The sequence below is a fragment of the Poromitra crassiceps genome, assembly GCF_964638095.1.
Source record: "Poromitra crassiceps genome assembly, chromosome: 20".
Lineage (NCBI taxonomy): Eukaryota > Metazoa > Chordata > Actinopteri > Beryciformes > Melamphaidae > Poromitra > Poromitra crassiceps.
In genome coordinates this window covers 16,056,017-16,073,419 of record NC_139637.1, presented here as the reverse complement: position 1 = coordinate 16,073,419, position 17,403 = coordinate 16,056,017, and the positions used below count along the sequence as shown (strand labels likewise).

The window sequence follows — 17,403 nt, the reverse complement described above, 5'->3', positions numbered from 1 at the left end:
AGAAGAAAAAATACTTGATATGTTATATTATTTCTTTAAAATCAAAAGAAGTGCAATGTAGACCCAGTTAATAAAATGTCTACTTCAAAATACATCTAGTACAACAGTGGGGTCTTGCAACCATGACTTATAGGTAGGACACAACTTTAAAGTGTTTTGCATTGCCTATTATTGTAATCCTGTCTAACATTGACTGTCTATAATTATAAATACAAGTTGTAATTTGTAATGAAAGGAAAAGCAGAGACATCAATAGTAATACTGACAACAATGTCTTTATTGAAAATGGAATACCCTGGCAATGATAACAGTAATGCCTTGGCTTGGCACACATGCCTAAGGTGTTCGCAACCGACAAACGGACAGCGTCTCACCCCTTCACGTCACTTCCTGCTTCAGCACTGTACCAGAGATTTTCATCCGCCATTTATTTTCCCATAGACATATCTTAAAATGCTTATAAAAAATAGTTTTACTTGTTCAAACCAAACGGTTCAGATATATTTAGAAACAGGAGAGATCGCATAACATTTCACTCAGACCAAAACGTTAAAAAAAATGATGCGAGTTAAAATATTTTTTTTTAAATGTTTTGTTTAGTTTTGGTTCAAATGAAATGTTCTCCAGATTCTAAATATAGCCGAACCATTTGGTTTGACCAAGTACAACTATTTTTTATGAGCATTTTACGAAATGTCAATGGGAAAATAAATTGCGGAAGAAAATCTCTGGTACAGTGCTGAAGTAGGAAGTGACGTTCACTTTGGCTCTCTATACTGTCTCCTTTTCCCGTGTTACCTCATCTGCATCACCGCTTGATAAAAAGACTTACATAAAAAAGAAACATTTCTCTGTTGACAGGTGTCATGTATTTGGAATACACAATGAAGATCAGAATCTTTATTAAATAATATCCACCTGTGGTGTGAACAAAGGACACACAAATGAATTACAGGATACCAAATTATTTGGTTCACAGTTGTTTAAACCGAATGTTAGACATTGGCTGTTGGTAGCCTATGTTTTTTTGTTTTATTTTCCAGTTTGCCAAATACTGTCCTGCAGAAGATGATGCTACGAATGTAGCAAAAAGAGACGGAACCATCACTCCAATAGTGTGTCAAAGAAAAGTATAGCAATCATTATTGCGCTGCCATACAAAATAGACTCACTGCACTATTAATGGCTATAAAACAATATAATCTTGCATCAAGCAATATGATAGAATATAAATAAATGCTCAGAAAATGATTTCCTTAACTTATTGATGTTTTGTAATTGTTCTCAAGTGTCAATGAGAAAAGACTACTAAATTGCCATCAATTTAAGTGAATTATCTAAACACATCTTGTTCTGCTACCTAATATGGCTTTCTGGGGAGCAGGAATAACTATTAGCAGAATGTGAAATGTCACGATGAGAAATGTATTTTTGAAGCATTTTCATAAAGCGCATCCCCCCCCCAACAAAACCTACCAATCATTGAACAATCAAATTTCTCCTGGGACAACTGCCCAACTCGGCTTGTTAATATTGCTCTTATTAAACCGCATAACCTAGATTCAGCTTCCATTCTTTTTGAGACAAATCACATTGAGTGGTCCAGGGGCTTCCAGCATGCTCCTCGACAACTCGGGCATAATCGAGGATCACACAACCTGTGATCAATGTCCGTGGCGCACATCTTCCTGGGTGGATGGGACTCCACTGGGTCCCTCGGGACTCTCCACGGGAAGAGCAGTGTCCTTTCCATTTGAACGGGTGTGAAAACGGTCTTACCAAAGCCCCCTTGGCTTGACAATGTCGTCTAACCTTCCGGCAGTATAGTTGAATCGTATTCCCCATCCAGAGGAGCGGAGGAGGGGCACGGGCGGTGGGGCTGCTCTTGCTGTTCGGCTTCGGGGGGGGGATGTGTTTTAGTGGCCGCCGACGCTTCGTTTCTCCCCGCTCGTCCAGTCCAGCCCGATGAACGTCAGGCTCATGGTCATGAATATGAAGCCCAGAGCTGTGAAACAAGCAGCCTGAAAAGAAGACACCGGAAGAGAGGACATCTCCTGTCACTGGGATCTAGTTTTTGTTTTGTTTTGTTTTTGCGATAATTTTTTTTTTTATTAATAGATTCAACAAGCATCAATTTCCATAACAAAAAATAGAGAAGGAAAAAAAAGAAAAGAAAACACATAAAACTGAAAACTACAATTCAGCAGCCAGACACATCCATAGCCGGGTATATGGAGGAATGCCAGAACTAAATTCAGCACCTCTTAAGACCCCGCCTCCAAAACCTCAAGGCCCTTAACGCCACTTTGTCACATCAGCAACAGAGGTGTAAAACACAAGTTTCATCATGACACCATGTTGTATGAATTATTTGGACATCGGAATGAACAAATCACAAAGTCTGCTGAGCTCAAAAGGTTGAATACGTTAAAACAATGAGAAAGAAAAAAAAAGAAAAGAAAAACGAACAAAACATGAAACGCACCACCCCCCACCCACATCCCAAACGCAACACACATACTCACACACACTAGCATATGCTCAAAAATAAACCTCTATACACACACACACGCACACGCACACACACACACGCACACACGCACACGCGCGCACACACACACACACACACACACACACACACGAGGGGAACATCCTATCATCACATCACCAGGGGAATGTCACAGATCAAAAGAATCTGGGATCTACTGTAGGGCTGAACATTTATTCACCATTCCAAAAATGATATCTGGAGACAGTTAGCCCACCTGGATCTTTGGTCTCGAGTTCGTTGGCTCTTGGTCCTTGGGGACGATGCGGATGTAGAACAGCCCGGGGAGGATGAAGATCAGACAGGGAGCAGTGGTCGCCCCTGGAAACACGGAGAGGAGTCTCAATAATACATTATTGTATCGTGAAACAACAAACAAGGCGGCATCAGAAAGCTCACAGTGGCTTATAATGACAGCATGAGGCTGCTGTCGAGAGCTTCGAGAAGCTCTAGCGCGAGTTATATGTTTGTTAGTATCGGGGTACCTACCTGCTCTGCTGTCATGCGGAACCTGATGTATTAGATCGTGACATTGAATGAAACAAAGTATAGGCTATAATTAGGCTCGTTTGAGATGACTTCTGGCTCGCCTGGGAAGCAGGCGAGAGCAGCCGAGTGCAGTCAGCCAATTAGAGGCAGAGAGGGGCGGGTCATGCCTTCGTCTAGCCTTCACCATCATGGGAAAAAAAAGATTGCGAACGACACGGCTGTAGAGCAGAATGGCTCTGCTGTAAAATCCTCATAGACGTTTTTTTTTTTTAACAGTAAAAGTTAAAACAGTCTATTACACCGGAAGCGGAAGAAGCACCCATCAGGGATCATGGCAGCTAGAAATAAGGTGGATAGGTTCACATTTTAAGGCTGTCAGACAGAAGCCATGGGTGGGGGCGTCCGGGTAGTGTAGCGGTAGATTCCCTGCCCACAAACACGAGGGTCGCAGGTTCGCGCCCAAGTATTACCGCCGGCTTGGTCGGGCGTCCATACAGGCACGTTTGGCTGTGTCTGCGGGTGGGAAGCCGGATTGAGGGTATGTGTCCTGGTCGCTGCACTAGCGCCTCCTCTGGTTGGTCGGGGGGGCGGAAGGGAACCGGTGGGAATAGCGTGATCCTCCCACGTGCTACGTCCTGCCGGTGGACCTCCCCGCTGTCAGGTGAAAAGAAGCGGCTGGCAACTGCGCATGTGTCAGAGGAAGCATGGTGCTAGTCTATGGCTCTCCCCAGATCGGCAGAGGGGGAAATTGGCCAAGTACTATTAGGGTAACCTGACGATGCCAGAGGGATGGATTTGCTTCACATTCTGTTTCACAAACGATGGTGTTGTGAACTCAATACCGCCCCGGGGGAAATCAGAAAAAAAAATCCCTCTTAAATTCAAGCAATTGTTGTGGTTGCTGTTCCCAATATTACTAGCCAATTTGATAGCTGTTGGACCATCTGAACTCCTCAATTACAGTATGTGTTGAAGTAATGATATACATACCAATCTTTCACAATTCCCACCCTGAGTGTTGAAAATGGCCGCTGTGTGGTTAATATATAAACAAAAACATGTATTTTCGAAACCAATCAATGTAACCTAACCCTAACCCACTTTACCCAGAATGCCAACATTACCAGTTTGAAAGCAAATACAACCCAAGAATCAAGTTGGCTAGGACAGGATGTCTGGCTACACTGTACTGTTTTGTGGCCTATTCTGTTGTGTGACTATATCTTTCATTCAAGTTGACTTATATATGTATAGTGCGGGTTTCCCCACCGATAATGCCAAAGATGTCGCGGATGTTGGGAACGAGGATGACCAGCAGATTGACGGCGAAGAGCAGACAGAGGGCGATGACGATGTGACGGACCCAGTGGAAGGGCTTCTCCGGGAACAGGAGCTGGTTAAGGGCACGTCGAATCTGACGGAAAAACAACATTAACGACATATCAAGATCAATTCAAAGACGACAGTATCAAGAAAGTGTGTCAGAACAGAGGTCAAAGCAGGACCACTTTATCCGGAAATTAAGCAGCTTTAAATAAGGCGCCCTGTATGAGATTTGCCAAGTGAACGCCGAGAAGGAAATCAGCTGAGCGATCAGCTGATGTGGTCGGGGGTTTGTGAGCTGAGCTTGACTTCGTGGCCTGCCAGAAATAACACTATGCTCAATATGTGGATTGTGCAAAAGGGGCTCAGGAAGCTGTTCCTAATATTTCATGCATTCAGTGTCTCTCGTCTTATGACCCCACATTTCTAAGGCCATGTCCACATTGCAGGCAAATCCGATTTGCTGATAAAGTCATGAATCATCATTATCTTGATTGGTGTGTCCGCACTGCCACAAATCAAGTCGGATCTGTGTGTCCAGACCTAAACAGCCTATCTGCATGGGTTGCTATGGTAACGACGGGGGCGTCAGTAAATACGTACGTTGGTGACGCGGTCTTCAAGCGCAGAAGCATTTGATGACGACGAGTTGCGAGTGACGTTCAAATCAGATTTGGTGGATCTGCGGCGCGTCCGCACTGAAGACACATCAGTCAAAAGCACATTTGAAGCAGATTGGAAACTACCTCCATATGTGGTTTGGGACAAGTGACACAAATCAGACTTGGAGCATCCAGACTCATAAAACCAATCTGGATAAAGTCATTAATAGGTCACTAAAGTCCACAAATCGGATTTGGCCTCCTAGTCTGAACATGGCCTATTAGCCTACTACCAGTATTTTTAAGTTTCACACTAAGAAATGTAGGCATCTACAGAGGTCAGCAGCTCTCCGCTGATGGAGAGTGTGTGAGAGAGATGTTTGGAAGGAGGTCAGAGGTTTTCTTACGGGGAACAAGACCACGGGTACGGTCAGGGTGACGGCCACCAGCACGGCCAGCCGCACACACAGGATCAGAGTGTCCAGGGGGTCCACCTTACTGTAGGTGTGGAGGAGCTCCGCCTCCGTGTTCTCTGCACACACACACACACACACACACACACACACACACACACACACACACACACACACACGCACACACGCACGCGCGCAAACAGAAGCTTGTGAGCACTCACTGTCATTAAACTGACCTAAACTTTCAATAGACTTATGGTGCTCAGTGAGATGTTGGCATTACCGTAGAAGGTCAGATAGCCAAAGATGGCTGTGAGGAGGTACATGCCGAACATGCCGAGGATGGAGACGTTGCCAATATTCTGCATTCGCCTCTTGGTTGGGCTTTAGGGGGAAAAGATGGCAGTTAATTAGTTTGACAATACCAATTTAATTTGAGAAAGAAATGGGCGTATCTTATCTCATTTTGTGTTTCAACCTAATGAAAAAACTATTCGAAAATATACTGTTGTAGGCCAATGGTGTCTGGTGTCTAGATCTGTCCATATGACTCATCATGCTGCTAACTGGCATTCAACTTCATATGATTTTACGTTTGCCTTTTCCCGTTCAGTTATGTTTATAGCGCCCACGCAAACATGGGGAGAACATGCAAACTCCACACAGAAAGGCCCGGGCGGGGTGGAGATTTGACCCCACGAGCATCTTGCTGTGAGGTGACAGTGCTAACCACTGAGCGGGTTTTAACAAAAGCTTTTTTGCCCCCCCGTGAAATATATTTCAGGGACATTTTGGATAACTTCCAGGGCAATTTTGATCAAATGTGGGATATACGTCAGTTCTTCTACGGAGTATGTGTCTATGCTGCTATTGGCTAGTGTGTCTGCTCGTTAGTCATTCTCGTGCAGTTTGGTCGGGCGGGGCTCGTGCTCACGGCCAGTCAGATCCCTGAAGCCCCGCCCCGCTGTGATGTGACTGTGCCTACAGCAAGCAGCTCCCCCCCCGCTGCACCCAGGCAGAGAAAGAGCAGAGCAGCTCGCTGCTCGTGCGTTTACTCGCTTGTTTAGTCAAAGTTTATTAATATTGTACGTCGCATGTCCAAATTGCACAATTTGCACAATTCCAAGGGCATTTTTATATATTTTTTACGGGCATTTTGCCCCGGATCCCCATTAATTCCCGACCCTGCCACTGCTGCACAATAATAAGACTGGACTGTTATAACCCGTTCAAGACAACTCGGGCCGCCGGAAAAAATGGGTTCCGACCTGTAAAAAGTGAATTGAACGGTCGTCCAGGCCGGAATTACAGCTCGGAAATTCGGGTATCATTCAGAGCTCCGGTTTCTCCGAGTTGACGTCACAGCAGCCAGATCAAAATGGCAACTTGCATCGTTAATGCTAATCACAGAATTATTATAAAAACGTTTGTTGATGTTTTAACACACAATTTGAGGTCTTAATTATGTAATGTTAACGTTTCATATGTGTTTGTATCATCTGTGTTTCGCCCTGTGTGAAATTCAGCATTCAGCATGTTCGGTTAGCATTGTTCGCTAGTAGGTAGCTACCATGCTAACTCGGGTTGCTATAGCTACAGTTTGGGTTTCCCCCCCCCCCGAGCGGGAGGTGCAGCGTGAACGCAAATCTGTCCGGGCCGGAGGTTCCGTGTTGAAACCTCCGGCGGGCCGAGTTGTCATGAATGCGGCATTGGTACACGGCTAGAATTGTGATTTGGTCACTTCAAAGTTAAAGTCCTATGTCATGTGGGATTTTCATCATTTTTGCATCCCCCTGTGGCTTTAGAACATAATTAAGGTTATGGTGGACAGAAACCTAGTCTATTAAATACATTTCTGAGCTTTCTTTTTGCAGGTTTTGGCAAATGAACAATTCTTTTGGGTGTTCAGTTAAATGATGTTCTCAAATCTCAAATCGTGTCATCTGAAGACTGAAAGTTGGAGATGGGCGTTATGGAATACCCAAAACTTGACAAAGTGACTTCACAATTGCAGTCACATTATTGAAACATCTTCTCAATGAACTTGTATGTATTTTTACGGCTGAAATGTTCACTGATGCCGTCATGTGCCGTGGCGTTGCATGGATCGAATAGAGCGAGGAACACTTGTCGGCGTCTTACTTGCGCAGCTCGGTGTAGATGGGAAGCACTTCCGGGTGACACACGAAAGCAAACGCCAAGATGGGGATGGTGTACGCCGTCTGAAAATCAAGCGACAGGGAAAACTAAAACTGGCTGCTGTGCACGTGGGGGTCAAGTCATGCTACACATGAACTCTTGAGTTCACATGGCCAACTGGGTGCCCCCCGTGTAACATGACCAGACCGCAAATAGCTTCTGACCATATGGGGTCAGACCGCACCTCCACCAGGGATGACGATAGAGAAACAATAGAGAGGCTACTTCCTGCTTCAGCACTGTACCAGAGATTTTCATCTGCCATTTATTTTCCCATAGACATTTCGTAAAATGCTTATAAAGATAGTTTTACTTGTTCAAAACAAAACGCCTCAGATATATTTAGAAACAGGAGAGACCACATAACATTTCACTCTGACCAAAACGTAAAAAATCGCGGATATAAAGATTATTTTTTTTCCCCCGATGTTGTTTTTTAATGTTTTGGTCCGAGTGAAATGTTCTATGGTCTCTCCCGATTATAGCGTTAGCTGAACCGTTTGGTTTGACGAAGTAAAACTATTTTTATAAGCATTTTACGAAATGTGTATGGGAAAATAAATGGTGGATGAAAAATCTGGTACAGTGCTGAAGCAGGAAGTAGGCGGTCACTTTGCCTCTCTATTCAAATTTAAATGTTTTTTTTATTATTTTTCTGTGGCTGTGCTTTGAAGCCCTGAGAGCTCTGACCTCTTGGTTGATGGTGAAGTATTTGGGCTGGCAAGTGTCCTCTGGGATGGTGGAGTTCACAGAGTAGTTGCCGAACGCCTCCAGGGGGCACTCGATGTTGAATCTCTTGTAGATGACCTTTTGATAACAGAAGGAGAGCGGGAGTGTGACAGGGGTTGACAAGGAAGTGGTGAAAGAAGCGATGCCAGAGGTACCAGAACAATATATAGAGCAACTGACGATTGTATAGAACATGTAATCTCGGCCTAACTGCTCAAGTCCTATTTTAAGCATGTTAAAAATGAGACTTCATGGGTGAGATGATAACGGCAGAAGTTTCATTTTGGACTGAGCTGTTCCTTTCAGCAACTGATATTGCTGAAAGGAATATCATATTGTAATGGCTGGGAAATTCAAATACTGCATTATAATAAAACAAAAGCATAGATGTTTCAGTTTTTATCTAAAACTACATACTGGTACATATGAAAAATAGTATTGCGTTACATTATAGGGATGGGACAATATGCTTATCTCACGAATACCCTTTAGTGTGGGTCAGACTCACCGCAGAGAGGAAGAAGACCATGCAGGTGAGGGAGAAGCCACTGGTGTAACCAAGATAACCTGTTTGTATTTGTAAATAAATAAATAAATACATACACACATAAATGCATAAATAAATGCATAAATAAATGCATAAATAAATAAAAACTTTACAAAATGTAATACGTTTTCAGGTCATTATGTAATAACACCACTGTAACAACTCTGGCTCTTGCAGCTGCATTTTGAGTAAGTGTGAATTCGTTTTCCCAGGTGGGCCTTTGACATGACGTCCTGAGTTTGGCTGTATTTGTAAGTCAGATGATAAAAGGCTGATCTATGGCTTTTATGTGGCTATTTAGAGTAAGATCAGAGCCAAATATAACACGGGTCTAATGTCATATTTGGGAAGTTGTATTTAGCATAGATAACAGTCGGCCTGTGTGGGAACGCCCACAACATGTTATTAAAAAAAACACGATTTCAGACGGACAAGCCCGTCTTTATTGTCACACGATTACACATCAACACATGCACGGAGGGCCACAAACACACACATGCTGACGGTGGCCGGTGAAATTTGTCCTCTGCATTTAACCCATCCTGGCTTTGTCCTTTCCTCCGGGGGGCAGGCCAGGACTCAGGAGCAGTGGTCGCTTTCTCGTACAGCGCCCGGGGACCGACTTCGGATGTTGTCGTCACTGGTCGGATGACGATGACGATCTGATCTTCTGCATGTTTTTTTTTTAATGGGGGGGGGGTTATATACGGAGGAACCCCCCTGCGGGAGCACGGGGAGAACATGCAAACTCCACACAGACAGAAAGGCCCTTATGACGAGATACCCCACCTGGGCAGTAGGCACTGAAGATATGGGGGGAACACAACCACAGCGCCCGCAGTGTCCCAGGCGAGAATCGAACTCAGGACCTTCTGACTGCGAGGCGACAGCTCTACCACTGAGCCACCGTGCCCCCGTACTACGGCTGGCGCGCGAGACTAGACAGTGGGGGGGAAAACCCCCCATATTTCTCAATGGGCTGACTCACCAAAGGACGGTGCTGCGGCTCTACACTACAGGATTGGCGATTCTAGAGCAGGTACATAGACGTGTGTTCAGATGTGCATTGACTGCGGTGGTTGAATCCCCGATCCTGTCTGCCTGGGCTGGGCTAGCAGCTAAATGCTAACTCTGCTGAATGGGGAGAACGAGGGGGGTTTCCCCCCTATGCTGACCCATTGACCACGCGTCTGACAAGGCACCCGCCGCCTGAAGGTATAACTGTTATGTAATAATAAAAACAGATGGAGGTTGGTTATTACATAATGCACCATATTATTACATTTTTCATCACAAAACAAGTGCAATCCCCGCAGGTTGTAACAACCACCGCAATATATAGCTAATCATTTATTCCAAAATGCGGGGGAAATTATTGCATATTGCATATTGTTTTCAAGCTGTGTATACGAGGGATCAGCCGAGCAGCATTTCGGTAAACAAACCGCCTCACTGGGTGGCAACGGCAATGGAACCCTATGGAGCCCCAAGTGGCGGGAGGCGTCTGGTCGAGCCGGCTTGACTCTGTTTACATTTTAAAAACTGCGACAGTTCACACAACTTTAACATGACATGCATATATTATACATCAAACTCTTGTGCTACTTCTGCTCTCACTCAGAATGTCAAAATATAAGCGATGCGATGTATACCTTTTTGAGATATTAACGTTTGTTTGGCACAACTCATATGATTAACTGCCGCGGGGGTCTGGTGTAATGTGTAATATCATTGTGTCATGGTATTACACAATGATATGCAAACTTAGTGGAGTTATTACATAATGTAAAGCAGTGTGATTACATAATTGTTCTGTTAAAGACCCTTTAGAAAAGAATTAACTACTTAACTAATGATGTCTCGTGCGCATTGGCCACAAGACATTGTAAAATAACTGTCCAAAGCTTTTCCAGAATGAAAAGTGAGGTTGAAAGGAAGTGAGGTCAGAGACATACCGAGGTGTTTCATGAGGGCCAGGGGGAGGATGATGCACGCACTGACGATGATGATGAGGTAGTTTCCATTCATGAACCAATCACTAGATACAACACACACACACACACACACACACACACGCACACACACACACACACACACACACACACACACACACACACACACACACACACACACATTTAGAAGATTGGTTTAAACCAGAGTGCGTCTGAACTTGGAACCCACAGGTGGACTGTGGAAAGATAAAATGGGCACCTAAATAATTATGAAGAGGTTAGCGTTAAACGTTTTTTGGCATTTGGTTTGTTGCCAAAAAGTCCTGAAACATAAAGTTCATCGAATCCGAAGCGGTGGTTCGATCAAAATCATTCTCCGTTTGGTTTGTAAGATTATATTAGCCATTTTGATCTAAGGGGCAGGTTGAATAGTGAATAGAATTGGCCATTGTTTTTCGTGCGATCTTCAGATGGTTCTGTGCTCTGAGAATTGTGAACGAGGTGAAAGTCGAACACAACAGCCATAAAAAATGCAGCTAATTAAACAATGTTGGTGTTGGTGAGGCTATAAGTTTGGATAACACTTGACTTAGTACATCTCTAATGATTGTAAGGACAGTACTATACGTTTGGTTATTAATCTAAATAATAGCTTGTAATGACCTATGCAATCTGGAAACCCAGAGTCTATAAGTCTGACATGACGACTAATATGATTATGGGACAGACATGCCGATATGTCGGGGTTTCTGCTGTAGAGCGGACGTCCGCCCCTTCCGTCATGGTTTACAGTCCAACGACGTCTCATATGCAGCTATTTATTTATTATTATTGTTATTAGCCGAAATGTCGTCTGGACCTACAATCGATCAGCTCCAACTCCATTCTCGCGTCGGTTGGATTGTAAACAATAACTGCTGCGCACCGAAGCGGAAGTCTTAGTTGACACGGACATCCACTATAGAGCGGAAACCCCAAAATATTGTCCGTCTGTCCCAGAGTCATATTAATCGTCAGACTGATAGACTCTGGGTGCCCAGATTGCGACCTATGTATTTCAATAAGCGCACTAAATTACATCCATTTTCGGGGCAGTTTCAAATTTGCTTCATGAAGGCAGAACATGTTCAGAGTTTCTTATCGAGGATTAAAAAGGTGCTAGTAAAAAAAAAAATGCAATCTAGTAAAAATGCGATGGCAAAGAATTTTTTTAACTCCATTTAGGAAACATTATGTATCATTCAATTTAATAAATGTTGTGTGTAGATTGATCTCAAAGCTGTTACCACAGTACTCACTTTGAGCTTGTAGTCTGGCCAAGGAAGGCTTGGATGACCAGCGGTAACTCATATTTCACAATGAAAAGGTAACTGGACATGGCTGGGGAGGAGGAAGAGATACGTGGCATCAGGAGAGAACATGACAGGACCTTCAGCCAAACACAGATCTTTCTACTCATGACTTTGGATGTGCATTCATGCAGTGGCGGCAACATTAACATTAACATGCATACTGTCATCTTTCATTTGATCCTGAATTTTAATTACAGCCCTGGTCCCATATTTCATTTTAGCCTAACGCAGGGGTTCCCAACCTTTTTTTGGCTCGTGACCCTACTTTGACGTCACAAAAAATTTAGGGACCCGCAACATTCAAATTCCGGTACACCATCGATCATGTCATCAGTGACATCGTCAGTGATGTCACATAGTAGGCTTAATTTCCCCTGCAGAATTCTGACTTTAATCTGAGAATTCTGACTTTAATCTGAGAATTTTGACTTTAATCTCAGAATCCTGATTTAAAGTTATAATCTCAAAGATTTTCATCATAGTACATTTTTTTAAATTAAGGGTTTCTCACAATGTTGATTGAGGCTATGGTCCATTGTTGGAAGCATTTGCAGTATATAGTAACATTATGTGACATTAGTAATGTCACATAATGCAACACTGTTTGGATGTCACCTGCAATTACCACTCATCGCCATAGGTGTCACCCAAGAGAACAAAGCTGAAATCTTAGAGATTATCACTTTAAACTCAGAACAAAAAAAAATAAAACAATAATAAATAAATCGCAAGTGACCCTAATCAATAATCATCTTCGGTAGTATTAAATTGTGTCTGGTGTAATTACCCCTCCCCCCCCCCCCCCTCTCTCAGGCGACCCTATTTGAATTCCAGGCGACCCCACTTAGGGTCGCGACCCTAAGGTTGGGAACCACTGGCCTAACGTATTACTTCTAACAGTCTGCAGCCCCGTTAACATCACCAGGTTTATAGTGTGCGATCTGAAAATGAGAGTGGAATATGCACTGTTTTATCCAATACACCACTGCTACAGCAGGGCTACTGTATTTCAACCCTGGAGTGTGTTTACACCAAGCTACATCATAAGCAAGAAGACATCGTATTCAAATAAGGGGGGTCTTACCACCAATGTTATGCAGAGTTATAACGACAGCCGCCAGTATCTTCCCTGGATGTCCAAAAGCACGCAGCCCCAGCTGTTCATAGGCACGGATACCTGGACAGCCCAATAAGAGAGAACATCGTTTGCAAATTGGCGTCGGACATTCAGACCCTGACACAAGAGGAGCAGCTGAACGGGGATTCGATTTGAGCTTTGGATTTGTACAATATCAAATGTGTCTGTTGTCCATTTCATAACAATGTGTCAACCCTACTATATTATTGTATGGGCCTTTTCATAGGACTTGTTAAGGATGACTGCTTGTTACACAAAAGCCTTACCCACAACTCCTGCGCTGCGCAGCAGTAGGTGGACAGAGTAACAGGACAGGCAGGCGATGCACGTCAACAGGATCCTACAAAACACGCACACACCATCAGCTTTGACGCATCAATGCAATAACTGCATTCATATGAATCTGTTAACTTGCAACGATATCAAGTATATCGCCGGAAAACACTTTCTGATTCGGGTCACCTTCTCTTGAAAAGCATACTTGAAAATGTGATTACATTAATTTTTTTTCTCAAATATTATAATCACTTTCATTTGTGTGTGTGTGTGTGTGTGTGTGTGTGTGTGTGTGTGTGTGTGTTTTTATGTGTTTTTTTTGCTAGAATGTTGCCCCCCCCCCCCTCATGATGTTGTCCTTTGGTGTCAATTATGATGTTTGACAGTTACTGACATCTTTTCAAGGGAATTTCAAGACTATTTAACGGCTCTCTATTCCTGTCTTTAATTCGGTCGCTTCTTTGATTTCCTTCTGTGATTGGAGAGACTGGCCATGCATGGACCCAAGCTTGTGTCATCAGTCAGTTCCTGCCTTGCTGAAATGCCTGCCAGCTCATGGAGCAATAGCGGATCACACCATAAGCTAGACAAGTCAACTGCCTCAAAAGCACTTTCCTTGGACAGAATGTACCGATACTTGTGTTTTTGATAGACGCAGTCATTCATAAAAAATAATAAAATCACCTCCCACACGCGTTTACGAAGTTACATAGCGTGTGTCCTTAAGACTGCCACTGCCATATTACATTTGCCACGTTTTTTTCCCCCTCCCAACTCTGTCATCCTCACTGAGTGTGCTAGCCCAGCGCACCGACAGTGCCCTAAATAGATCAGGCCATGTTCCAGCGTCTAGCATTTGGCACCGCAGTATATTTACTTCTCCAAATCCAATATGGGATGAAACCCAGGTGCTAGGGTTCACACCAATGTGGCAACACATCACACCAGCAGACAACTTCTTGACTTTTTTGTTCTAAAAGCTATGTGAAAAGTTCACATACTACAATTCAAAACGCTATCTCTTTTAAAATAACTTAAGTTGCCTGCCATGTCGACAAAGTTAATCTATAGTAACCATAAGGGACAGACTAACAGACTAAAATGACGTCCAATATTTTGACCAGAAAACAAAAACAAATATTGCCTGCCCAAAAAAAAATCTGGCCAAGTCCTTGTGTAATATTTACCTTGATGGCAGTGAATGTACTCATTTGTCCACTGTCCTTTCAGGGAAGCACTGTGGTACAGAGCACGTGTGTGTGTGTGTGTGTGTGTGTGTGTGTGTGTGTGTGTGTGTGTGTGTGTGTGTGTGTGTGTGTGTGTGTGTGTGTGTGTGTGTGAGTGTCTGTCTGTCTGGATGAGAGGTTCGCTTGGCGGGCTGTACACATGTGTGTGTGTCTGTGTGTGTGTGTGTGTGTGTGTGTGTGTGTGTGTGTGTGTGTGTGTGTCTGTGTGTGTGTGTGTGTGTGTGTGTGTGTGTGTGTGTGTGTGTGTGTGTGTGTGTGTGGGTGTCCTAGCTGAGTGATACCACTGTGTGTGGGTGTCCTAGCTGAGTGATACTCACAGAAAGAGGACGATGCCCGTGTTGGACATGGCGTACGACAGACCCAGGATGCCGCTCCCCATGATGGCGTTGCTCAGGTTAAAGACGGACATCCCGAAGGAGGTTTTACCCTCAAACTGGCAACCATACAAAATTGGAACATCGAGTTGAAAGTAGGGCTGGGCAATAGACCTATATTATATCGACATTGTGATATGAGACTAGATATCATCTTAGATTTTGGATATGGCAATATGGTGATAAGTGTTGTCTTTTCCTGGTTTTAAAGGCTGGATTACAGTTAAGTGATGTAATTTTCTAGCGCCAGACATTTTCATTCAGGGAAGGCACTTTTAGCCCGAAAGACACAAAGAAATATGTAAATATAAATATAAATATAAGGTTTTATGTATAAACGTCAAGCTCCACTTCACGTACTCACATCTGTGAACTGCTGGTCCTTTGTCCCATCACTCTTGTGTGGTAGGAACTTTTCTGCCTCTGGCGGGACTCTGCAATATCCATTAAAAATACAAAATAAAAGACAGTTCTACAGTTTAGTAAATCAAACCTAAAGTAACCTTGGCATCTCTTTTAAGAGTTATCTTCGTATATTGAGTCAATTTCAGTCATTGACAAGAGAAACTAATAGAAATGTCATTTGTGATTTTGCATAAATTCCTACAATCAGCAAAGGAAACAAATAAGAAACATACCCTGCTTCCAAAGGGGCAAAGTCATGGTGGTGGTTACCATTTGGCGTCTTCTGTAGCTCCATACTTAGAAGAGGTAGGGTGGCTGATACTTCACAATGAGGGAACCAAAGGGTGTGGAGAGGTGCAATCTGAAGTAGAAGAAACAAAAATTATAAAAGGCACTTAATACATCTTTATTGTTGTTTCTTCACCTCATGATGAAGCTATTTCCAAACTCTGCATTTAGAGTTGTCAGGTCAGTCTATAGGGCTATAGGGCTCAACAGTGACCGCTTTATCTTGATCAAAAAAGAGAAAAACTGCTCCCCTTTTTTGTTGTTGTTTCTCTGAATCGTATGTTGATGGTCACGATTCATCTCGTAGCTGGTTGGCTTGTTTCCAAGCTTAAAACTCTTTTGATAAAGAAAAACGTCAGCGGAGAAATGAATGTGAAATTCACTTCCTGGAACCGGAGCGGCGGAAAAAGTGGGAGGTCACTGTTGAGCTCTATGCACACACGCACGCGCTGCACACACACACACACACACACACACACACACACACACACACACACACACAAACACACACACACACACACACACACACACACAAACACACACACACACACACACACACACACACACATCTTTACACGTGCTATTGAGTTTAACATTCTAAAAGACAGGTTCCCTCTATCCTTGGGTGTCTTTAAATATAAGCAATATGTCCATGCTCCTAAATCATTGCTGTCATCCAGGCATTGGGAGAATATATCATAATAAACGTCCGGAGAAGTAACTGTTTCTGTCCATTTCACCTGATCAACGCTCTGTATAGACCTCAACGGGCACGTGACTTTTCCTGACGTAATTGGTCCCGGAAGTAATTTCCGAGTCCATGTTCTCCATAGACATTTCGATAAATTCCCGTTGTAAATTTTTGTTCTCGCTTAAACCGAATGTTTTATGGTCACTCAAGATTCTCTGGATCGCGTGTTGGCTTGGTTCGAGCCTTCAAACTCGTTATATTTGGATTTATCGAAATGCCTATGGAGAAAATGGACGCGGAACTTACTCCCGGGGGCAAATTACGTCACAAAAAGTCACGCGCCTGTTGAGCTCGATATCCTCATCCATCTATAAGATGTGAGATATTGAAGGTATTCACCTCACTGCCAATTGGTTAACATGAAAATGCCACCGCTATGGGCCAGTGATAGGCGCCTTGTCGCAAACAGGGAGAAACGGAGACAAGCAAGCGTCGGTAGAGCAAGGACTATCTGTGACTTACATAAGTCTTTTGTTTTTTTTAATTAAGATACATCTGAGCGGTTTCATCCAACAGATTTGACAAACACCGCCAGGATCGCAAGCTTCTCTCCATGCCAATCTGGCTCGGCAGTTACATTTTGGGGTTACTTTATAGGTTTGTCTGCTTTATTAGATAGCATACTGTGTGCACTGCAGAGATAAGAGAGATTAAGAGAGACAGCAGTGGTGGGGTAACACAGTAATAATACTTTGTTATAATACTTAAGTATTTTATGGGAGTACCTGTTCTTTATTTGAGTATTTATATTGCTATAAACGTTCACTTTT

General features: G+C 43.4%; 1 protein-coding gene and 1 pseudogene across 2 annotated transcripts in view; both read right to left on the bottom strand.

Moving 5' to 3' along the window:
- LOC310794898 (E3 ubiquitin-protein ligase TRIM35-like) overlaps nt 1-17,403 on the bottom strand; it is a 571,381-nt pseudogene that overhangs the window by 403,869 nt on the left and 150,109 nt on the right. The gene's annotated exons all lie outside the window — the stretch shown is intronic.
- Nucleotides 268-15,906, bottom strand: slc38a5b (solute carrier family 38 member 5b). The gene is made up of 15 exons (XM_083656779.1): nt 15,828-15,906; nt 15,554-15,623; nt 15,133-15,248; nt 13,559-13,632; nt 13,239-13,331; nt 12,101-12,182; nt 10,806-10,888; nt 8,812-8,870; nt 8,265-8,381; nt 7,518-7,597; nt 5,659-5,759; nt 5,370-5,494; nt 4,307-4,451; nt 2,766-2,869; nt 268-2,021 (listed from the first exon to the last, which is right to left on the bottom strand). The coding sequence occupies exons 1-15, from the start codon at nt 15,887-15,889 to the stop codon at nt 1,917-1,919; spliced, it is 1,416 nt and encodes a 471-aa protein (XP_083512905.1). The 5' UTR covers nt 15,890-15,906; the 3' UTR covers nt 268-1,916.

What these genes read in the sequence shown, in the direction of transcription:
- slc38a5b (XM_083656779.1), bottom strand. Translation starts at nt 15,889, where the DNA reads ATGGAGCTACAGAAGACGCCAAATGGTAACCACCACCATGACTTTGCC. An exon ending in GGCCAGACTACAAGCTCAAA is followed by an intron (nt 10,889 to 12,100) that starts GTGAGTACTGTG and finishes TGTTGTATCTAG; the next exon opens with TGATTGGTTCATGAATGGAA. An exon ending in TACCCGTGGTCTTGTTCCCC is followed by an intron (nt 4,452 to 5,369) that starts GTAAGAAAACCT and finishes TTTTTCCGTCAG; the next exon opens with ATTCGACGTGCCCTTAACCA.